Raw genomic sequence first — 24,926 nt, 5'->3', positions numbered from 1 at the left:
CTTGAATTAACTAGTGTAAGTACCTCCATAAAAGAAGTACCAAAATGTTTACATGTATATTTCTGAAGTGCTAACACATGGCAAATACATGCTGCACATTTTATGTCTTCGCTCATTTAATTCTCTCAACGAGTCAAGGACTAAGCGTTATGATCATATCTTTAAAATAAAAAATCCAAAAATCGGGGCTCAGAGAGGTTAAGTAACTTGCTCAAGGTCATACAGCAAATGAGTGGTGGAACTGGGATTATTGTGTAGGCCTGACCTGGTTTTAATCACATTGCTGTAACAACACCTGGATTGTTTTTGTGCAAGACTTTCAAAACTGACATAAGGGGAAGAACAAGAAAAACTCAAAACAACTGAGAATGGAAACTCTTAAAAATATAGATTAAAATAATTTGGAGGGTAAAAGCAAACGCGACACTTTTCCAAGGACACCTCTGACAAAATTTGTAAAAAGATAATTTCCTCTGGTATTGGAAAATTCATGTCCTCTTACTGGGGCACTGGCAAATTTGAAAATTCCTCTTCTGCCTTTTGTAGAGCTGGGCGCACTGGACCCAGATACATTTATCAGCTGCTATCTGGTGACTTCATCATTTTGGTGGCATTTCAAAGAACATTAATTTAGTTATTTAAAAACATCAAATTTTTTTAAAACAATGTAATTTTCCTTTGCAACTGTTTTTAGAAAAATGTCTAGAATCAGAAACGGCCAAATAACTTCACGGATATTATTTTATTCTATTTGTGGTGTTCTCAACAGCTCCCACTCCCCCAACCAAACACACACATCACCAAAAAAATTCATCAATGACAATCTGCCACACTCCTCCCACAACTTGACATTATATGTTCTGCACTGCTACCCTTTTCAGCCCGGGACAATGCAGCATCCAGGTAAGAAGGAAACCACGCGTGACTGTAACGTTTTCCTTTAGATTCTGTGACATTATCAAATATGCAGTTGCAACTACCATCAGTTATACTACAAGTAATGTTCATTTTTTCCCCTACAAGAAAAAAAAAAACCCAGATGTACTCTTTCACTCTAATTAGGCTTTCACTAATTTTCAGTTAAAAAAAGACTATGGTGACATATCCTAAAGAGGGAGGTATTCAATAAATGTGCACCAACAAGAGCGCAGTGGAATTCCGCGCTGGGTACCGGAAATAGGGCAGGATTAGCGGAGGTGGGGAATGCGCTTCCAAGGGAGGCGCAACGCAGAGGGGATGCGAGATGGAACCCCCGGAGCGGCCGCCGCGGGAGATGGCCCCGGCTGGCGCCGGCCGTTCAGGTTTGTGCATTGGCAGCTGCGGGTCGCGCGCTCTTACCTCGCAGCCCGCGAACCAGCCTCTCCGCCCAGGCCACTCGGGGCGCCTGCCCGTCCAGGGGGAGGTGGCGATGCAGCGGGTCCCCACCGCCGGCCGAGCTGGGGCACGGCGGGCCCTGGTCCTCTCGCCGGCGCCGCCTCCCGCTCGGGTGGCCCGCGCTGTGGTAGCCCCCAAGCCCCCGGCCCCGCGCGCCTGCGGAGCTCACGGCCGAGGAGGCCGCCGACCTCCGGCTGCCCGGGCGCCACTCTACGTCCATCTCCACCACCATTCCGCCTTCTTCCCCTTCCACCTCCTCCTCCTCCTCCTCCTCGGCCTCGAAGCCGGGGTTATCGCGGCTCCACGCCTGCCGGGAGCACGACGAGAGCGGAGGAGAAGGGGAGGCCGAAGCTCCGGCCGGGGGGTCCCGCGCAGCCGCCTGCCGGATGCGCTGCATCTCGATCTCCAGGCCCCGCTGGTCGCGGAGGCCGCCGGGGGCGGCGAGGCTGGCGCCCACGGCCGCGCAGCCCGCCATCAGCCGGCCCGGGTCCGGCGCGCGGGGCGCGGGCGGCCGCTTGGCGTCCCCGGGCTGCTGAGGCTGCACGCGGCTGGAGTTCACCATCGCGGTCACTGGCGTCCGGCGCACGGGTGCCCGGCGCCGCTCTCGGCGCTATGCGCCTCAGGAGCCATGTTCCTTTCTTTGCGGCGCCCGCCGCCTCCTGCTCCCCGCCCCCGACCTACCCGGGGTCCCGCGTACCCTCTCCCGCCTCCTCGGCCCGCCTCCCTCTGGCCTCGCCCCGCCTCGCCCATCGGCCGCGGCGCGCTTAAGGGGGAGGCGCGCGGGAGCCGCCCCCGCGGTCTGCGCGCTTGCCCTGCGGCTCCCGGGCCGGCGTTCCAAGTGGAACCGGAGCCCGGGCGCGGGCGCCCACATTCCATTCCCAGGAAGGCCTGGGAAGGGCCCGCCCGCTCACCCGCCCGCCCGCCTGCAGGGAAAGGGCTCCTGGAGCTGTCGCTGCCTGCCCGACGCCGAGAAAACTCTTGGGTGCCCTTAACCACTAGCCACTTCTGCCTCGATTTACCAAAGTGCAGGGAAAGAACCTTTTGGTGAGATGGTGTGAATTAGCGACATCCAGCCTGAGCTGAAGTCTCCAGCGGGGCAAAGAAATCTTTTCATTTGCAAACTACCAAGGCTGACTTGCTGTGCATTTGACGGGCCTCCTGTCCCTGATTCTGCTGGTTTGGAGATGCTTTCTCGATCTTTAGTTGGCTTCTCTCTCCACACATTGTGGGGACCCAGGGATTCGTCTTAGGACTCTCGGATCGCTGGTGCCTCCACCGTGATCTTCGATCTCCCCGCGGCCAGCACTGACTTATAGCAACAGAATCCTGCGTGAGGGCCTAGGCACAGGACTTTGTTTCCACTCTTCTGAACACATCTAACGTGATGCTCTGCAATTGTCTGAAACTTATCCTACCCTAAGCCATTATCTTGTCCCCTTCTCTGGAACCTGCTTCACTTCCTTCTGGTATTCCCAGGTGGGGGTTGGGGCTTCGCTGTCCTCCTCACTTCCCAGGCCACTCTTCTTCATGGGAAGGCTCGCCGTTTACCCTCCACCGCTTACACCTCATCTTCTTGTTACTTTTGTCCCACAAATATCTCTCTGATATGATCGCTGTTTCTCACTCCTGCTGGCTTGATCTTATGTCTTGCATTATTGCACATTAGAACAATTGATCTCTGTCGAATCCATCTCTATTCTCCACGTCGGTGTCCTCACTATTTCCAGGTTATATTTGTCACGTTGATGCTTAGACACCTCTGTGGGCTTCTGGCAGCTTAAAGGATAAAATTTAATTTCCGTTGTTTGGTTTAGTAAATTCTCGTATTCTGCTCGTGTATTTGTTTGTTAGGGCTGCCATAACAAAGTACCAGAGACTGGGTGGTTTAACAGAAATTTATTTTCTCACCCCGTCTCTACAAAAAATACAAAAATTAGCCAGGCTTTGTGGCGTATGCCTTTGGTCCCAGCTACTCAGGAGGCTGAGGTGGGAGGATTGCTTGAGCCCGGGAAGCAGAGGATGTAGTGAGCGGAGATCGGGCCACTGCGCTCAGGAGACAGAGTGAGACTCTGTCTCATAGAGAAAGAAAGAGAGAAAGAGAGAGAGAGAAGAAAGAGAGAAAGAAAGAAAAACAGGAAGGAAGGAAGGAAATAAAAAGAAAAGAAAAAAAGGTATTTTCTCAGGAGGTGTTGGCAGGGCTGGTTTCTTCTGAGGCCTTTCTCCTTGGCTTGCAGATGGCCCCGCTTCTGTGTCCTCACGCCCTCTACCCTCTTCCGTATGCGTCTGTGTCCTAATTGTCTATTCTTATACATCATATTGGATTAGGGCCTACCCTCATGACCTTGTTTTCACTTCATTACTTCTGTAGAGACCCTATCTCCAAGTATGGTCATGTTCTGAGGTACTGGGGATTAGGAATTCAACACAGAAATTTTGGGGAGGACACAATTTAGCTATAACAGCTCTTAATCTACTCCTCTAGCATGGCCTCCCATGCCGTCCATCCCCCTTAGCAAATTATTCATTTGTTCCCTAGGCACACATAACATGCTGCTAATATTTAGGTAGTTATGGCTACCTATTACCTGATCCTGCAGTTTGTTAATTTAGACATTCATGTTCTTCTTGAAGGGGTGGCTTGCCCCTCCACACCCGTGGGTGTTTCTCGTTAGGTGGAACGAGAGACTTGAGAAAAGAAATAAGATACAGAGACAAAGTATAGAGAAAGAAAAGCGGGGGCCCAGGGGACCGGCGCTCAGCTTACAGAAGACCCACGCTGGCACCAGTCTCTGAGTTCCCTTAGTATTTATAGATAATTATCTTTACCATCTTAAAGATAAGGGAGTGGCAGGACAATAGGATAGTTTTTAGGGAGGAAATCAGCAGTAAGACATAAGAACAAGGATCTCTGTGACATGAATAAGTTTAAAGGAAAATCCTGTGCCTTGAGATAAACCTTTTAGCAGCCTTGTTTCATCCTATCACATGGGGATAAACCTTGGACAATACCTAGCTTTTCTAGGAACAAAGACACACCCTGCACGCCCAAAATCCATTAAACCTTGAGTTACCACAGCACATGTCTCTTGCAAGGACAAGGTTGGGGGTAGGGTCACAGATTAACAGCATCTCAAATACAGAACAAAATGGAGTCTCTTATGTCTACTTCTTTCTATATAGACACAGTAACAGGCTGATCTCTTTCTTTTCCCCACACTTCTCTTAACTGTGAGCTTCTCAAAGGCAAGACTGGTGGGTCTGGAGCACAGCCCTGGCTCATGCTATTCATCAGTTCATTCTGAAGACATTTCCTGTGCCCTGAATTAAGATCTGGGCATGTAGAGTGGGGTATGATACGGCCCTGGCCCTCAAGAGGAGACAGACCAAAAATGAGAGATTACCAAGTGGGTTAAGGGTTATGGTGCCTGTCATCCAAGGAACTTCTAAAGCTGAAGATGCCCTGAATAGCACCACAAGCACTGCAGAGTCAAAGGATTATTACAGACACATTCCAATAGAGGAGAGCCAGGCCTGGAAAGAGAATGCAGAATCTGAGCCAAAGGGTCCTCTGGAGAATAGGCCTAGTACAGTGTTTTCAAACTGTGATCAGAAGATCTCCAGCATCACTTGGAGCACTTGCTAAAAATATAGATACTGGGTCCCCATTCCAACCTTATTGACTCAGAATCTTCCGGATTCCAGTCCTGAAATTCTGAATCTTCACAGGGGAATATCAGGCATCCGAAGTTTGGGCAGCACCAGTGTGTTCCAAATGGAAGAGGTTTCATAAATATTTCCTCCATATTTCTATACCTCACTGTTAGCACTAGTGAAGCAATCATCTGGAATCCCAGACTTAGAAGAAACTTCAGTGGTCTTTGAGTCACACTTACTCTGTGCTTGTGCCTGCAGTCACTAATTCGTGGTAAGGACCCTGGAACCAGACTGCCTGGATTCCGATTTTGCTCCCTACTTCCTAGCTGTGTGACCTTGGGCAAGTCACTTCATCGCCTTGTGCCTCCAAAAATGAGGATAATGATAATGCCTACCTCATAGGGTTGTTGTGAGGATTAGGTGAATTAATACATGTGTTTTAGTCCATTCGGGCTGCTATAAAAAATACCATATACTGGGTGGCTTATAAACAATGAACCTTTATTTCTCACAGTTCTGGAAGCTGGATGGTCCAAGATCATGCTACCAGCCGATTTGTTGTCTGGTGAGGGTCCACTTTCTGGTTCACAGGCTGTACCTCCTAGCCATGTCTTATGGTAGAAGGGGCAAAAGAGCTCCCTTGAACTTCTTCTCTAAGGGCACTAATCCCATTTGTGAGGGCTCCACCCCCATGATGTAATCACCTCTCAGAGGTCCTACCTCCTTATACCATCACTTTGAAGGTTAGGATTTCAATGTATGAATTATGGGGGAACACAAACACCCAGACCATAGCATGTGGAACAACACCGTCTGACATGTACGTGCTAATAGTGTTAGAACTAGTCTTAGCTCTTATATCTTAATTATGATAACTATTTTCATCTATTATAATTGTTTTTATGGTTATCCTTGTTCCAGCTAGGCTGTGAGTTTCTGTGAGGCTGTGAGGGCTCCATGCCCATCCTAGAGGCTTCCATGACAAATACTTACTAAGCACCTACTATATGCCAGGCACAATACTAGGAGAGATGGCAATTCATTAAATAGGGGAAAAGCCGAGCTCTAATAGAGGTGAGCTTATATTTTACAGGGTTTGAGGGGATTCAGAAGAGAGATTGCCCAGGCTGGCATGGGTAGGGAAGGTAGGTAGGGCCAGATCATGGGAAGCCTCAGATGCATGTTAAGGAATACAGACTATCTATAGTTAATGATATCATAAATAGGCCTTTTTTTTTTCTTTCTACAGTGTCAGTTCCTATTTAAAACAAAATCTGGAATCTTCTTCCTGAAACTATATTCTCACCCTTAAAAGAATTCAAATTGATTGGAAATGTGTCTGCACATACATAATTCAGAGTTATATGTGTGCTTACCCAAAATTTTCTTTACAAATTATTGCAAGAAATGTACTCATTAAAAATTCACAGCAATTTGTGTATAATACCACCTAAATAGCATTTGGTTCATTGCACCCTAAATCTTACATTTTGGAGTTTCAATATTAATTTCAATCTTAACTTTCATAAACCCAGCACCAGCCATCTCATGGATTTCCTGTTCAAATACTTACTCATTCCTTCTGGCTTACTAAGTTTCCCTTTTGTGCTTTTATGTTAATTTGTTTCTCCCCTTTAGAGTGCCCAGCTTTTGCTCAAGCAGGCCCTGAGGCTGTAAATTTCTCTCCCTACCCACAGAATTCCTTCCTTTAATATCCATCTGAAGACGTTACTTCTCATAAGAAGTTTTCCATTATTAAATAAGTGACATGCACCAAGTTTTTTTTTCATCTCATTGCCACAATCCTGTTGTCACATTACAAACTTCCATCGTCTGCAGAGTCTGGAACTATCAAGTGGGATAGATAACATGGCCTGGCTGCTGTTTTCTTTTTTTTTTCCCATCAGTGTGCTAGATCTTCCTGGACACGCTGCACAAATCCCACCTCAGTCTTAGTGCCACCGTGGACTCTGGAATGGGCCGTTTTAAAAGGCAACCTTAAGCACTTCAGTCTAATTTAATATTAGTGGCCTCCACACCTCTGACTCTTGTATTATTAGAATTGCCTGTTTGGCTTTTATTTTCCAGTGTGAACTAATGAAACACACGAACTGAAGTACCCGTTGGTTTTGCGGTCTCCACCTCGAAAGGAAATCCAAAAGGAGTTTCTGGCATGTGTGGTGTTGCTTAGCAATTTACCCAAACAAACATGTTTCCTCCTCATTTTTTTCCCCAGTACTTATTTACTCAAGAACATTGTAAAATCAGTTTTTACCACTTGACATCTGAAATCATTAGAAGAAAATCTGGTGTTTTGGGCTTTGTGAGAAGAACTGCTAACCACAGTAAGACTTTGACTTTACTTTGTTTCTCATTTTGCTGCTTTAATAACATAAAGCTAGAATTTATGGCCTTCTTCATGACTAGGTTTTGGTTTGGATTGACCTGCATACATCCCTGTCTCTGTGGGGGTTATCTTGGCACCATAATTGGCAAGCACCGTGATTTTAATGACCTAATCTCTCTATCTCAATTTCCTTCTGTGGATAATGAGGTTAAATACCCATCTTATAAATCCCCCACGGGATTTTTGTTGAGGACTAATGAAGGAATATTAATACATTTATAAACATTTACTGAGTGTCCACTACATGCCAGGCACTGTGTTGCATTCCAGAGTGACAAAGATAAGACATGATTCCCAACTTCAACAGGATCAAATCTTATAGTTAAACTGCCTGGAAACATCCTTAGATCATTCTCAACTTCTCTACCCATAAAAACTTAGGAATCTTTCTAGACTCAGACTTCATCTGTCCCTGGAACCTTCCATAGACACAATCTTGACCCCTAGCCTGAATTTACATGCCTCTCTACCCTGTAAACCTTTATTCCAACATTTGCCACCTTATACTGAAAGTATCTGTTCACATAAACATCTTCCTGAGTGGCACATAAGCTCCTGGAGAGCAGGGACCCTGGCTTATTGAATCCATCATTTAGCTGCTCAGCAGCCAGTCCGCTTTCTAGTGCAAGTTTTCTTGGGGACAGCCGCACCCTCCCACGCCAGCTGCCATTCTTAGCCTATGTGTGTCTCAGGTGTGGCTGACACCACTGCTAGCTCCCAAGTGGTGACTGTGGAGCTCGGGCTTGGCCAATCAGCATCCCGTCCCCTTGGCCCCTGTGAATGGTATTTCACAAGTATGTTATCCTGTTCTGTTAAAAAAGATTAGGCCAGAAATTTTTTTTCCAGTTGTTGGAAAAGAAAAGCTTTTCTTCCCACCAGATTTAGAGTTGTAAAGATGTAAGTCCAGACAAGCTGGCAGCCAAAATGTTGATGCCCAGGGGAAAAATGGCGCCAACACTAGAGATACAAAAAATATTTATAACGTGGATACTGGAACAATACTAAAATGGAACTAATGTTTGGGTGGCCATGCTATTCAAGAACATTATGAAATACATTTTTATTATGTGCCATCTCCTGGTTTTGTCAGATGCAGATATGATATTTATTATCTATATTTTTATCCAGGTTCAAAAGAATTTTGAACAATGTGGGGCCAAGAATGGAGTTCTTTGAAATACTGTGTGAGGCTCTTATCTTCATCAACTCTAGTTTATTCACTAATACCCTTTGGGTATAGTTGTTTTTTTAAAGACTTTAAATCCAATTTTCAATAGCCCAGATTTTTCCAAAGCTTATCAGAATTTTTTTTCAAATACCTTTTGATGCCAACATGAATGAGGCTTCCAGCATTCCCAGATCTACCAGACTTTTCAGAGTACCTGTTTTATGTCCACTTTGTACAATCTTAGATATGATTAGGATGCTAAAGAAGTTGTTTATGCCTGCAAGAAGCTTGTAACTAGCTTGCTATACATGGATAAAACATTTAACCAATAAGAGCTGTATGACATTCTTCTGGGAAGGTTTTTTTATTTTGTTTTATTTTAAATAAAGATTCTGGAGTCTAACTTCTAGGGATTCTGATTCATTATGTCTCAGCTAGGTCCTAGGAATCTGTATTTTAAGAGAGCAGAGCAAAGAGACAGAGAAAGACCAGGTTCTCAGGACATCATTTGAGCCACTGAGTTAGCACTGATTGAAGCTAGATCCACCCCTGGACTCCATGAACCAAAAAATATCCTTTTTAAAAAATTTTTTTAAAAATTTCGACTTTGCCCTTGCCCCTTTCCCTCCCTCCCTCCTCTTGTATTCCCCACTGTCTATTGTTGCCATCTTTATCCATGGGCAGCCAATGGTTAGCTCCCATTTAAAAGTGAGAACATGTGGTATTTGGTTTTCAGTTCCTATGTTAATTTGTTTAGGATAATGGCCTCCAGCTGCATCCATGTTGCTGCAAAGGAGATGATTTTGTTCTTTTTCATAGCTGCATAGTATTCTATAGTGTATGTGTACCATGTTTTTAAAAATCCAATCCATCATTGATGGGCACCTAGAGTGATTCTATGTCTTTGCTATTATAAATAGTGCTGCAGTGAACATACAGGTACATATGTCTTTGTAATATTATTTACAGCATTCCCACCAACAATAAATAAGAGTTCTTTTTCCACATCCTCAACAGCAGTAGCATTATCAGTGTTTTGGAGTTTGGCCATTCTAATGGGCAGGCAATTGGATCTCATTGTTTTAATTTGCAGTTCCTTAATGACATATATGTGGGGCACTTTTCATATGCTCAGTTGCCATCTGTATATCTTCTTTGGTGAGGTGTCTGTTCAGGTTGTTGGCTCATTTTTTTTCCTTTTATTTACCAGGGAAAAGCATGACTGCAGTATGCTACTACCACAAATTACGCAGCTGAGTTTCCCACATTTGGAGAAATCACAGGGATCAGCAAGTCTTCAGTGGACTAGAGAAGCCTTGTCCTAGGAAAAACTACCCTTGTGGTCATGGTATCTACCCTGCCTGGTAAGTCTTTGGGGCCTATTTTTCAGTCGGGTGACTTATTTTCTTATTGAATTTTAAGGGTTCTTTGTGTATTTTGAATCACAATCCTTTATCAGATAGGTCTTTTGCAAACATTTTCTCTTAGTCTGTGGCTTATCTTCAGTTTTTTTTTTTTTTTTTTAAATTTATCAACTTTTTCAGTAGCTGATATAGTTTGGCTCTGTGTCTCCACTCAAAGCTTATCACCAATTGTAATCCCCACATGTCAAGGGAGGGAGGTGATTGAATTATGGAGGCAGTTTCCCCCATGCTGTTCTCGTGACAGTGAGTGAATTCTCATGAGATCTGATGGTTTTATAAATGACAGTTTTTCCTGCATCCTCACTTCTCTCTCCTGCCACCAGGTAAAGAAGGTCCTTGACTGTGAGTCAATTAAACCCTTTTTTTTTTTTTTTTTTTAATACTTTAAGTTCTAGGGTACTTGTGCACAATTAATTAAGCCTCTTTTCTTTATAAGTTACCCAGTCTTGGATAGTATGTTTATAGCAGTGTGAGAACGGACTAAAACAGTAGCCTTTGACCTTTCTTCTAAAGAGAAGGATATTAGCAAATGTAAACTTTTTACCAACAAACACCTTTTAAAATAAATATCTATTACACTGCCAAAGTCTATAAACTTTTATTTTGTTGTACAACAGTAAATATAACTTATTTTATATATTTTAATTTTTCATTGTTCACTACCAGTACTTTTTTAAAAGCACATTATCTTTATAGATAGTCATTAACACATTTGTTAAATTCCTGTTTTATAGAAGATAGTTCCTAATACTGTTTAATTTACAGAGATAAAAGAGAAAATACGCAGATCCAACTTCCAAGAGCATTCAATATCATACACCAAGCTTATTCCTGAAAACAATGACCCAGAAAACCACATGAAAGAGTTTTATTATGGATCTCCTAAAACAAGTAACTATAAGTTTCAGATATGTATAGAATATTCCACAGTTCCTATAATCAAAATTCATGAGTTTTCTGTTCACCTTCAATGTTTGTACTGAGTTACACACCACTGTTATATCAAAGCAAACCATTAAAAATAAAGCTAGTTTTCTCTTTTTTTTTTCAACTTTTATTTTAGACTCAGAGGTACATATGCAGGTTTGTTACCTGGGTATATTGTGTGATGCTGAGATCTAGGGTGTGAAAGATCCTGTCATCCAGGTCCTGAACACAGTACCCAATAGTTAATTACTACCAGTACTTTACGAACATGAATTTTTCTTCCTTGAATTTTTTTCTCTTGATTTAATCCTTCTTGAGTAGATTTTTTATTAGTTGTATTTTTTTTTTTTCCCCAAAGAACAACCCATTAAAGCTTCATTATTCCCCAAATCTGTTCAAAATTAAGAAAGCCTTTTTGTTACCATAGACATAAAACGAATGGATTGGGCATTGTATTTTTGGCTCAATCTTTTCTCCTTCTCTTTAGGATTTTCTAAATATTCCTCCACTTTCCTCTGCCATTAAATGTTGTTATGGGAAAAGTAGGAGGTCAGATTAAACCCATTGTTTTTCTCTTAGGCTGAGTAGATGACTTTATTTTATTAGTAGTATTTTTTGGCCCAAAAGTTATGTCTGTTTAGTGAAATTATTATTATTACTTTTGTTATTGTTATCCTGCTGTCAGATACATCTTTCTGTTGATTGTTCAGCATAATTATTTACCTAGGAGGTATTGGCATATTTAATCAGCAAATTCAAATTTTCACTTATTTTAACAAGGTTTTCTTTTTTTATAATTTCAAATAATCTGCTGTTTCATTAATTCTGTAAATTTAGCAATACCTATTATGCATATGTTGAGCTACTGTGTCATGTTTCTGTATTATCTCCTTTCTAATTTCTCTTTTTGTCATTTTCTAATTTTAATTTTAATAGGATTTTTATAAATCTTGACCTTCATATTATTGTACCATTCATGATTTTGTGGTTTTAAATGTGGCTTTTCTTTTCCTAATTATTTATTTAAAATCTTTAATTCCTCCTGTGAATTCTGCCAGCTCATTTCTCATTTTTCCATGGTCATGTATTTTATTTTATATTTTTCATTCTTTTTTAAAGTTAAAATTATTTTTAATGGATTTCTGTTCCTGGCTCTGATGGAGCAACAGGGACAGATTTACCCTCTTACTTAAAAAAAATACACACAAAATTTATAAAGGATGGTTCTCAAACATAGGACAACAGGGAGCATAAACAGTAATTTTTCAAAGAAGATAAACAAAGGAAGTAAACCCTATGGTTTCTCCACTGATTCCCTAGAGAGAGATTCCAAGCTACAAGTCTCACTCAATTGAGAAGACAGAGTTTGTTGAGAATTTGGGGAAAATCAAAGTGGACAGAATTCACAAAGAGCTAGAAAAAAGAGTATTGGCACAGAGAAAGAGCTCTGGCTCCCTCCAGAGAGTCTCCCTTGAGTTTTTAGAGCATGCGTTTGGGGAACCCACCTGAGGCAAGGGAAAGAACCACCGGAAAGAAGCAGGTGGAAAAATTCCTGGTGTTCACGTAGACCGAGAAATTTCTCAAGTTTTTGTCGTCTGAGGGGGAGAAATCTTATACTATATGAGGTGTTGAGGAGAATACTCAAAAGGACAATGCCTCTGTAGTAGGACCAAACTGGTCTAGAGTAAAGGCTGATCTGTCTTGTGTGCCTCCTTGTGAAACTATTCTGCTAAGTATGTCACCAATTTTCTAAGTGAATCTAAGTTATTCCATCTAATCAGTTAAAAATTTTCACTCTTTGTATGTTTTTATTATTCATTGTGGTTGTAATAGTTTTTGCTTTATAATGTTTTGTTGGTCTTTCATTTGGTGCATCATGGTTTATGATATTTATATCTTTATTGGATCTTTAACAATGTGGAATAAATTCTTTGTTTCATTTCATGCTATTTGTTTTTACATTTTACTTCTTATTTGACAATAATGTTGCAAATCTTTAAAAATATTTTAATTTATTTGTAAGGAAAACACCTAAACCAAAGTGAAACAAAAAATGATGTAGGATCTATTATTATTATTTTCCATTATGTGAATCTTTGTCTTAATGCAGAGGCTTCGTCTATTTATATTTGTTGTTACAATTGATTTCTTTCATCATTCTGTTATTTCAGTGTTTTCTCTTTAAAAATATGTTCTTGTTATTCAATGATTTAGTTGCCCTTTATGTACCATTTTCTTTATTTTGTCCTTCATATTTTGCAAGCTATATAGCCTCTGTTAAATTCTATTAATGGATATCTTTAAGCATTCTTTGACATGTAATTTTCTAATGTCCCAGTAAAGAAAGAATTTGTCAACATAAAGTGTGTGTGTAGGCTGGGTGCGGTGGCTCACGCCTGTAATCCCAGCACTTTGGGAGGCCAAGGTGGGTGGATCACCTGAGGTCAGGATTTTGAAACTAGTCTGACCAACATGGCGAAACCCTGTCTCTACTGAAAAAAAATACAAAAATTAACCGGGTGTGGGGGCACGCACCTGTGGTCCCAGCTACTTGGGAGGCTGAGGTGGGAGAATCACTTGAACCCAGGAGGCAGAGGTTGCAGTGAGCCGAGATTGCACTATTGCACTCCAGCCTGGGTGACAGAGCAACTCCGTCTAAAATAAAATAAAATAAAACCAAAAATATGTGTGTAAAATCCTTGTGCATACTGCTACCAGGGTTATTTTTATCTCTAATCCACATATATTGGTTTATCTGCAAGAAAATTAATTTTCAGAATTTTACATAGGCTTATTTCCTTCTCTATTTCCTGTTCAACTGTTTTCTGGGATTTGGCATCTCTGCTCTGATAAATAAAGATATCAGGGAAAGGGTACAGTACAGAACATTACTGTCTTTCAGATCGTTAATGGAAGATGGAGGAATTACTGCAACCCTTTCTTGTTGGCACAAGTTCTTCATCTTTGAGTTAGCCATCAGACAGTGGGCAGGTATGAAGTGGTTTTGTCTTCTCTCCTCTTTTTTTTTTTTTTTTTTTCTTGAGACATGGTCTCACTCTGTTTCTGAGGTTGGAATGCAGTGGTGCGGTCATAGCTCACTGAAGCCTTGACCTCCTGGGCTCACAGGATCTTCTTGCCTCAGCCTCCTGAGTAGCTAGGACTATAGGCATGACATCACCCCTGACTCTCTTTTGTTCCCTCTCTCACCTCTTCTTTCTGCTTCTTCTCTTTATCCTCCTCTTTTTCCTTTTCTCCCTCCTCCTCCTGTTTCTTGATTTCTTTTACCTTAAGCAAAATCTGGGGAAATCTGGAGGAAAAATCTGTGTACACTTTTTTGTCTTATAGTTAGGAGAGATTAGGACATACTCAGATGATTCGTTGGTGTAAATCTTCGTCTTTATTCTCTGTCTTCATGGGCATTTTAGTGAAAGTTAGAAAAGGCGGTATGATGGGAGATTAGTTATGTATCTTTTTTTGTAATTAAACTTTTTACTTTGAAATAACTATAGATTTACAGGAAGGTACCAAGAAATATACAGGGAGGTCCTGTGTACCCTACACCAACGCTTCCTTAGTGTTAACATCTTACAAAACCAGGTGCAATATTGGGACCAGAAAATTGATGTCAGTACAATCAATAGAGCTTTCTCAGATTTCAGTTATTGCATGTGTGCATAGCTCTATGCAGTTTTATCACATGTGTAGCTTTGCATAACTGTCACCACCATCAAAATACTTAAAGGTATCATCACCACAAAACTACTTCATGTTACAACTTTCTAGCTATACTGTTTCATCTCCTCCATCTCTAATCTCTGACAACCACTAATCTGTTCTTCATCTCTATAATTACATTATTTCACAAATGTTATATGAATGAATTCTTGCACTATGTGTCCTTTTATAGTTGGTTTTCTCCACTCAGCATAATTTCCTCAAGGTTCATCCAAGTTGTGTGTATCAGTAGTTTATTACTTTTTGTTGCTGAGTGTTCCATAGAATGCATACAGCACTACACTTTGTTCAAGCATTTGCCCATTGAAGTACATTTGGGTAGTTCCAGTTTTGGACTATTACAGATAAAGCTGCTCTAAACATATACAGATTTCTGTATGAAAATAAATAAGTTTTCATTTCCCTAGGATATATAGCCAAAAGCGCAATTTGTGGATCATAAGTAAGTCTGTTTAAGTTAAAAAAAAATGCCAACGTATTTTCCAGAGTTGTTATGCTATATTACATTCCTACCAGCTGTATGAATGATCAGTTTCTCCACATCCTTGCCAGCATTTGATGTTGTCACTAATTTTAGTTTTAGTCATTCTGATAGGTGTGTCGTAGTGATATGCTATTGCGATTTTAACGTGCTTTTCTCTAATGGCTAAGGATGTTGAGCATCTCTTCATGTGTGTATTTCCCATCTGCGTGTCCTCTTTGGTTAAAATGTCAGGGCATGTCTATTGTCCATTCCCTAACTGGATTGTTTGATTTTTAAATTTTGACTTTTGAGAATTCTTTATTGTGGTTTAATAAAAAATATATTTCATCTTTGTCCTTGGTTCCAAGTATACAGCTTGTAAAACACTTTACTGTCCTGAGTGGCAAGTATCTTTTGTTTGCTAGTAAGATGACTGGTGGCCAGGGTCCCTGGATAGCTTCAGGACAGGGGCTGGTAACCAGAAAGAGCAAACCATGGTTATGAGGGTTGAAACTTTTAGTCCCTCTCCCTGACCTCTGGAAAGGGGAGAGGGGCTGGAGACTGGGTTCAATCACCAATGACCAATGGTATAATCAATCATATCCGTGCAGTAAAACCTCTATTAAAAACTCCTAAAGCATAGATTTCAGGAAGCTTCCAGGTTGGTGAACAAATCAAGGTGCTGGGAGGGTAATACACTCAGAAAGAGCATGGAAGCTCTGCACACCCCTCTTTCCCCATACCTTGCCTAATGCATCTATGTCATTTGGCTGTTCCTCAGTTGTACCTTTTATAATAAGCTGGTTGTATTAGTCCGTTCTCATGCTGCTAATAAAGACATACCTGAGACTGGGTAATTTACAAGGGAAAGAGGTTTAATTGACTCACAGTTCAGCATGGCTGGGGAGGCCCCAGGAAACATACAATCATGGCAGAAGGGGAAGCAAACACATCCTTCTTCACATGGCAACAGCAAGAAGTGCAGAGCAAAGGGCGGGAAATGCCTTTTATAAAACCATCAGATCATCCAGGTGTGGTAGTTCACGCCTATAATCCCAACACTTTGGGGGGCTGAGGCGGGCGGATCATCTGAGGTTGGGAGTTCGAGACCAGCTGACCAACATGGAGAAACCCTGTCTCTACTAAAAATGCAAAATTAGCCGGGCGTGGTGGCGCATGCCTGTAATCCCAGCAACTTAGGAAGGCTGAGGCAGGAGAATCGCTTGAACCTGGGAGGTGGAGGTTGCAGTGAGTCGAGATTGTGCCACTGCACTCCAGCCTAGGCAACAACAGCGAAACTCGATCTAAAAATAAATAAATAAATAAATAAATACATAAATACATAAATAAATCGGATCTCTGGAGAACCCACTCACTATCATGAGAACAGCATGGGGGTAACTGCCCCCATGATTCATTTACCTCCCACTGTGTTCCTCCCATGACACATGAGGATTATGGGAACTACAACTCAAAATGACATCTGGGTCGGGACACAGCCAAACTATATCATGGGTAAACATGAGTAAATGTTTTTCTGAGTTTTTTTTGAGTTGTTTTCAGCAGAGTGTTAAACCTGAAAGGAGGTCATAGAAACCCCTGAATTTGTAGCCAAGTTGGACATCAGTTATGGGTACCCTGGAGACCCAGGACTGGTGAGGACTGGTGTCTGAAATGAGGACAGTCTTGTGAGTCTAAGCCCTTTAACTTGTAGATTCTGCACTATGAGTAGTTAGTGCGTAGACCTTTATATTCTAGATAAAAGTTCTTTGCAGGATGTGTGGTTTGCAAGCATTTTCTCCTGTTTGTAATTTGTCTATTCATCCTTTTTGTGGGAAGTTTCACAGAACAAAGGTTTGAATTTTTATGAAGTCTGATTTATAACTCTTTCTTTTTATGGATTATTCGTTTGGTATGAAGTCTAAGAACTATTTGCCTAGTCCTAAGTCTGAATATTTTCTACTATTTTTTTCTAGAAGCTTTATAGTTTTATATTTTACATTTAAGTCTCTGATCCAGTTTGAGTTAATATTTGTACAAAGTGTGAGGTTAGGGTTTTGTTTTTGTTTTTGCCTGTGGATATTCAATTGCTCCAACACTATTTATTGCAAAGACAATCTCTTCTTCTTTATAAGATTGTTTTCCTTCTTTTATCAAAAACAATTGGGCATGTTTATGTACATATATTTCTGGATTCTCCAGTCTGTTCCATAGATCTACGTTTCCATTCTCCTGCCAGTACCACCCTTTCTTGATTACTGTAGCTACATTGTAAGCCTTAAAATCATAAACAGTGATTTATTATTCTTTTTCAAAATTGTTTTGGTTATTCTTAAAGCTTTTACCTTCCCATATAAATTTTAGAATAAGTTTCTCTACGTCTGCAAAAAATGCTGATGATTTTTGGATAAAAATTGTGTTAAACCTACAGATCAATTTAGGGAGAACTGACCTGTTTACTATGTTGAGCCTTCCAATCTGTGAACATGTTGTGTCTCGCCCGGTATTTAGGTCTTCTTTTTTATAATCAGCACTTTGTAACTTTCTTCATACAGATTCTGTACATGCTTTATTACTGGGGTCTCCAACCCCTGGGCCAGAAACCAGTACTGGTCTGCGGACTGTTAGGAACTGGGCCACACAGCAAGAGGTGAGTGGTGGGCGAGCAGGCATTACCACCTGAGCTCCACCTCCTGTCAGATCAGTGGCATTAGATTCTCACAGGAACACAAACCCTGTTGTGAACTGCTCATGTGAGGGATCAAAGTTGCATGTTCCTCATGAGAATCTAATGCCTGATGATCTGAGGTGGAGCAGTTTCATCCCCAAACCATCCTCCCCACTCCACCTCCTGCCAGTCTGTGGAAAAGTTGTCTTCTATGAAATGGGTCCCTGGTGCCAAAAAGGCCACTGCTTTATTAGACAGACACTTACATTTTTCATTTTCTTTGAAGCAATTATAAATGGTATTGTGTTTTTGATTTTGGTTTCCATTTGCTCATTGTTAGAATATAGGAATTCAGTTGATGTTTGTGAGCTGATCTGCATTCTGCAATCTTACTGAACTCTTAGTTCTAGGAGTGTTTTTGTAGGTTTCTTAGAATTTTCCACATAATCATGTTATCTGAAAATAGAGACAGTTTCATTTTCTTTTCTCCAATCGGTGTGCCTTTTAATTCTTCTTCTTGCCTTATTACAGTTCATACAACTTATAGTGCTATGTTGAATAAGAGTGATGAGAGGTGACATTCCTTTTTTTTTTTTTTTTTTGAGACAGGGTCTTACTCTGTTGCCCAGGCTGGAGTACAGTGGCATGATCTCGGCTCACTGCAAGCTCTGCCTCCCGTGTTCACACCATTCTCCTGCCTCAGCCTCCCGAGTAGCTGGAACTACAGGCGCCCACCACCACGCCCAGCTAAGTTTTTGTATTTTTAGTAGAGATGTGGTTTCACCATGTTGGCCAGGATGGTCTCGATCTCCTGACCTTGTGATCCGCCCGCCTCAGCCTCCTGAAATGCTGGGATTACAGGTGTGAGCCACTGCGCCCGACCAAGAGGTGACATTCTTGCTTTTTTCCCAATCTTAGAGGAAAAGCATTCAGCCTTAAGTATTCATCCTTAAGAATGATGTTAGCTGTAGATTTTCCCAGATGCTCTTTATAAGGCTGAAGAACTTCCCCTCTGTTCCTGAGACTTTCTGGGCTTTTTTGTTTTTGTCTTTTGGTAAATTTTGAATGGATGTTGAATTTTGTGAAATACGTTAGCCACATTATTGATATTACCATGATTTTTATTCTTTAGCTTCTTGATATAATAAAATATATGGTTTGATGATTTAAATATCGAACAAGCCTTGCATACCTGAGTAAATCCCCCTTGATCGAGGTGCATTATTCTTGCTATTGCTGAATTTGATTTGCTAACATTTTTGTGTCTACACTTGTGAGAGAGATTGATCTATGCTATTCTTTCTTTTTCTTTTGATGCTATCTTTGTCTGGTTTTGATATCAGAGTAATTCTGGTCTCTTAAAGTGTATTGGAGAATGCTCTCTTCTATTTTTTTGGAAGACAGGCAGTGTGTAGAATTAGTGTTAATTCTTCTGTGAATGTTTGGTAAAATTCTCCAGTGAAACCATCTGGGCCTGGAGATTTCTTTTTTAGGAACTTTTAAATTATGAATTGAATTTCTTTACTACTTATAAGACTATTCAGGTTATCAACTTCCTCTTGACTGAATTTTGATAGTTTATGGTTTTTAAGAGGTTGTTTGATTTCTTCTAAGTCGTTGAATTTATGAGTATAAAGTTTTTCATAGTGTGTTAGATTTCCAGGGCTGCTGTGATGAGTACCACAAACAGGGTGGTTTAAAACAACAGAAATTTATTGTCTCACAGTTCTAGAGGCCAGGGCCTGAAATCAAGGAGTCAGCAGGGCCATGCTCCCTCAAGACCCATGGGGAGAATCCTTGCTTGTCTCTTTCTAGCTCTGGTGGCTGCTGGCAGTCTGCAGTACTTCTTGGCTTGCAGCTGCCTAACTCCAACCTCTGCCTTCATTGTCACATGACATTCTCCCTGTATATCTCTGTCCTCACATGGCCTCTTCCTATAAAGACATCATCATGCTGGATTAGGAGCCCACCCTGCTCCTGGATGACCTCATCTTAACTAATTCCATCTGCAATGACCCTGTTTCCAAATAAGGTCACATTCTGAGATATTGGGGGTTAGGACTTCAACATTTCTTTTTAGGTGGGGGGAATACATTCACCTCATAACAGTAGTCTTCTCTTATTAGCTCTTTAGTGGCTGCGGGATCTGTTGTGATCTCCCCTGTTTAATTCCTGATATTGAAGATTTGTGTCTTCTCTCTTTTTATCTATGTCCATCTTGCTAGAAGATTTTCAACTTTATTAATTTTTTAGAAAAACCAGCCTTTTATTTAATTTTCTCTGTTGCTTTCCTGTTTTCAATTTAATTGGTTTTCATTTATATCTTTACTATCTGCCTCCTTCTGCCTGTGATGGTTGGTTTGGCTTTTCTTCTGGTTTCCTGAGATTGGAACTTGGATCATTTATTGGACCCCCACCACCACCCGAGGAGTCTCAGGAGGCACTGCGAAGTCCAGCCTGGCTGCATTCTGCATGGCGTCAGCACCTGCTCTGCTTCCTCTCCACCGCCTGTGTCTGGAATGATAAAGAAGATGTATGGGAAAGTCAAGTATTTGAGCTGTATCTAGATAAGGCCTCCCCTCCCTCTTTCTCCCAACCTTCAAAAAGTTGGATGTATCATGTCCTTACAAGAATTTTGTTCTTTTACTCAATAATAACTTCAAAATGAAACCTCGATACATTATAAATGATGTCGGTAATACTAAGGACACCTTTGGCACCCTACTTTTAGATTTCCCCTTAGGTCTGCCCCGCATTTTTTTGGTGGAGGCTCAGAGGCAAACGCTCTTTGCTCTTTCTGGTTGTTGATCTATGCTCTTTCAATGTGACTAGAAGAGCAGATTCAGCTACATAGGTCTCTGGGACTTATGTGTTTGCATCTTTGGGGGAATATTCTCAGAAATTTGGATCTAATATGCAATATCTATCTACACTCTGGATTAAAATAATCACATTGGATTAGTCAAACACGAGTCACTATGGTATTTAGAATAAAATAGATAAGTCAAAGAGAGTGCATCGAAATAATATTGAAGTTCAACTGGCAATGTTTTAGAGAATGCATGCTTTCTGGATGTTTTGAGTGGAAAATATAATTATGCTTCAGTAAGTGAGCTACTAAATTGAAGAAGTATAAAAAACCACCTTATGAAATTGTGAAGTAGAAAATTGATCTTTTCTTTAATCTTTACAAATAGGTTTTTAAGGTCCTTTTTGCAAGCTTAGTACAGGTCAATATCAGAATTGCTCATTATAGTTCTTTGCCTCTGCCTTGCTCCACTGACAAAGCTGAATCCCGTGGAAACTTGGCCATTATGCTATAATTGCAATCAAACAGTATTTGGAGCCATTGTTACCAGAAACTTGAGAAATTAGGGGTGGCAGAAGAGAAAAGGCCATGCCAGGAACCAGGAAAAATATTTTGATTCACAATTAGGCCATATGATTGCCATGGGCAGGGGATGAAAAGATTCTCTCACTAAAGAAGACCTGCATCAAAGGGAGTGTCTACAGGGTTATTGAAGAATGCATAGGTGATGGGAAATTGGTCTTGACATTTTTTTATTTACAAAAATTTATGAATGCCTTTTTTATGATCTTGTGAGGTGAATAATGAAGGAATTGTTCTGAGACTTCTATATCAACGGCTGAGACACTATCTCATGGACATTATTCATTGTACATTTTTCTGTTCTCCCTACTCTATCCTCCTCTCCCAATTTTTGGAGCATTTTTAAACCTTGAGAAAAGTTAAAAGAATAATATGCTTTGCCCATAGTTTCTTCTCTTTCTGTATACCTTTTTTCTGACTTCTGAATAATTTTTTTTCCCCTCATGACAGGCTACCATTGAATTTTTTTTTTTTTAACACTGTAGAAACAGCCTTTATTGGTTGCAACATGGATTGGAAGAGGAGGGGATATGATAGCTCCCACTCCTGGGGTAGCATTTGCAGACTCAGTCTCCACTTTCCAAAAAGCTAACAAGAAATTTAATTGTGTACATTTAATGTATACAACATGATGTTATGGGATACATATAGACAGTAAAATGGCTTTTGTAGTGAAGCAAATTAACGTACCCCCATCATCTCGTATAGGTACCCTTTTTTATGTGTGTGGCAAGAGCAGCTAAAATCTACTCATTTAGCAGAAATCCCCAATACTGTAGAATTTTATTAACAGTGGTCCTCATGTTGTACACTGGGTCTCTAGACTTGCTAATTCCCCATGTCTGCTACTTTGTAACCTCTAACCTACATCTTCACGTTTCCTCTCCCAGCCGGTATTTCCTGAACCAGTGGAAAGTAAATTACAAAAAGCATGGCACTTCATCCCTAAATATTTCATTATACTTCTCTCAAGAGTAAGAACATTCACTTTCATGTACAATGCAATGATCACATCTAAGAAAATTCTCAATAATTCCACAATATCATTTAATATACTGTGTATATTCGGATTGCCACAATTGTCCCCAAAATGTTTTTTATGACTGTGTATCTTTTTCAATCCAGGAGCCAATCAAGGTTCATGTTTACCTTTTTTTTTTTTTTTTTTTTGAGACGGAGTTTCGCTCTTGTTGCCCAGGCTGGAATGCAATGGGGCTGTCTCGGCTCACCACAACCTCCGCCTCCTGGGTTCAAGCGATTCTCCTGTCTCAGCCTCCCAAGTAGCTGGGATTACAGGCATGTGCCACCATTACAGGCATGAGCCACCACACCCAGCTAATTTTGTATTTTTGGTAGAGAAGGGGTTTCTCCATGCTGGTCAGGCTGGTCGCGAACTCCCAACCTCAGGTGATCTGTCCGCCTCAGCCTCCCAAAGTGCTGGGATTACAGGTGTGAGCCACCACGCCTGACCTATGTTTTACCTTTTATACCTGGTATATTTTTAATCTAGAATACTATCTCCTCTTTTGCCCTTTTTCTCTTATCAAATTGTCTTTTTTGTTGGATTGGCAGATTTGGAAAATTTAGAAAAGGATGCTCAATGTCAAATAAACAATGAATCATCTTTTAGCATAAAATGTCCTGTGCTCATACTAAAAGCTAATTTGTTATTTATCTGAAAATCAAATTTAACTCAGTATCGTGTATTTTATGTAACAACTCTGCTTTTTAAACAGTTCAGACTGCCGGGCACGGTGGCTCATGCCTGTAATCCCAGCTACTGGGGACGCTGAGGCAGGAGAATCACTTGAACCCGGGGCAGGGAGGAAGTTACAGTAAGCCGAGATCACGCCACTTCACTCCAGCCTGGGTGAAAGAGCGAAACTCCATCTCAAAAAAAAAAAAAAAAAAAGCTCGGACCAGTTCTATTATAGAGTAGTTCAAATTCTGGATTTGCTTGTTTTCTAGTGATTTGATTTTGTAAACATTTACAAAAATTTCTAGATGATGTTGCATATTTCTTATTGCATCACACTGGGTGGTACATATCTACAAGTCTCATTTGTGAAATTAAATTTGGTTACTGACTAAAGATGGTAACTACAAATCTCTCTGGTTAAAAGCGCTTTCTGTCTTTGTGAGTTATTAAATAATTGTGGGGTAATATTCTGAGAGCAGGTGAATATTCTGAGACCAGATGAAATGTTCTCAATCATCTTCTGCACAATAATTTTAACATTCATTAGTGATCACTTCCTGAATTATTTCCTTGTGGATTATGAAATAATTTTTTAATGTTAGCATTCCTTCTCCTTTTATTGCTAGTTGACATTCATCTATAAAGAAGAATTTTCCTTCTTTAATGCTGTCTTTCTTGTAGTATCACTATATACTAATGGAATTTTAAAAATTCAATTTGTTATACTTCGTTACTGTCATTATTCTGTTATTGCTCAAATTACCCCAGTTTTGGCCAATGGAAGCCCCTTGCAAGTCTGCTGTGTGGTCCCTTGGATATAACCCCATTTTGTCCTTGCGTGCTTGCTTTCATCCTATCATGAAAAAATGTCCCAGGCTCATTTTTGTACTCTTGTTGTCCAGGAGGAATCAGCCTTTTCCCCAAAGACCTGTGCCAGCTGTCAGTTTTGTGCCTCCCTGCTCCAAATCCATTGTCTCGGCCCTGCTCTGTGATACTGCTGGAGTTGGACCCTGTGAACATGCTTCCTTTGCCAGCTGGCACAGTGGCAAGCTTTGTCAGTAGAGGGCACTGGAGGGACACTGCTGTGCACACAGAGCACCTTGTGGTACTCACCCTCCAGCTAGCCTCCTGCTCAGCTGGCCTGCCCCATGGTTTTCCTTCTTTGCTGGCCTCAGTCACCCCTGTGGGAAGTTGCTTGTTTTCCAACTTGACCCCACCAGTTGGACCACTGTGGACCAGCTCTGACTGAGGATAACACAGCAGACTTCTCTGCCATCCCTTGGACTGTGACTGTACTCTTTCCAGTGAAGTCTGAATCTCAGCTTGGGGAGAGGGCCCCTCCTTTTGGAAGTTGTTCCTTATATGGGCACTTTCAGCCCCATGGTACTGTTAACCTTCTCTTATTCTCTCTGGTTAATCCCCTTTTTCTAGTTAATAATTCTTTAAATTAAGTTTTCCCTGTTCAAATGACTGGTCTCTTTTCTGTCTTCTGAATGAACCCTGACTAATAGAGAAGTGGTGCAGGGAATGGTTGGTAAATAGAACCACTATTCAAATAAGCGATTCCAGGATGAATTTGGTCATGCCCTTGGATTTGGGCACTGTGCCAAGCCCCTTGCCAAGCTTGCAGGAACAGCACCATCAATTCAGGCATCTCCTGCAGGTGAGTGTGAGGAAGCGCCCACTGAAGCAAGGACGCTGGGAGCCTAAGGGGCTGCTGCACCTGACTAATGACGTCTACGAGGACTATGGCATGGTATTGTCTTCTCGTCGTTACAAGAGGTTTCCCCACACCCAGACTGTGAAGTTACTCTCTCATGTGTTTATCTAATGTCTTCATAGTTTCCTTTTAAATTTATTGATTTTTTTAAAATTGATACGTAATAGTTGTCCATATTTTGGGGACACGTGATATTTTGGTACGTGCATATAGTGTGTAGTGATTCAATGAGCAAAACTGAGATATCCATTTCCTCAAGCATTTATCTTTCCTTTATGTTGGGAACACTCGAATTC

General features: G+C 41.0%; 1 protein-coding gene, 1 long non-coding RNA gene and 1 other non-coding gene across 9 annotated transcripts in view; 1 reads left to right on the top strand and 2 right to left on the bottom strand.

The window, feature by feature from the left end:
• PKD2 (polycystin 2, transient receptor potential cation channel) overlaps positions 1 to 2,056 on the bottom strand; it is a 71,394-nt gene extending 69,338 nt beyond the window's left edge. The window contains exon 1 of one of the 2 annotated variants that reach the window (XM_037989839.2): positions 1,339 to 2,056. In XM_037989839.2, coding sequence (XP_037845767.1) covers positions 1,339 to 1,936 — 598 coding nt within the window. In that variant the 5' untranslated portion in view covers positions 1,937 to 2,056. The remainder of the gene's footprint in view (positions 1 to 1,338) is intronic. The other variant, XM_007999207.3, reaches the window with a different exon arrangement.
• LOC119621176 (uncharacterized) lies at positions 1,181 to 24,684 on the top strand. 6 transcript variants are annotated; one of them, XR_012093378.1, is made up of 5 exons: positions 1,181 to 1,301; positions 9,814 to 9,967; positions 17,708 to 17,802; positions 18,430 to 20,353; positions 24,574 to 24,684. It is a non-coding gene; the product is annotated as an uncharacterized lncRNA (long non-coding RNA). The 6 variants fall into 6 exon arrangements; XR_012093382.1 differs by lacking the exon at positions 24,574 to 24,684 and having other exon boundaries at positions 18,430 to 18,708; positions 20,206 to 21,782; XR_012093379.1 differs by lacking the exon at positions 24,574 to 24,684 and adding an exon at positions 13,857 to 13,945 and having other exon boundaries at positions 18,430 to 21,782.
• LOC119624103 (U1 spliceosomal RNA) lies at positions 9,811 to 9,975 on the bottom strand. Its single transcript, XR_005240186.1, has one exon. It is a non-coding gene; the product is annotated as a U1 spliceosomal RNA (small nuclear RNA).
• Positions 24,685 to 24,926: the final 242 nt, after the last annotated feature.

This window comes from Chlorocebus sabaeus, chromosome 7, assembly GCF_047675955.1.
Source record: "Chlorocebus sabaeus isolate Y175 chromosome 7, mChlSab1.0.hap1, whole genome shotgun sequence".
NCBI classification, from domain to species: Eukaryota; Metazoa; Chordata; class Mammalia; order Primates; family Cercopithecidae; genus Chlorocebus; species Chlorocebus sabaeus.
This window is presented reverse-complemented; position numbering and strand designations above follow the sequence as displayed.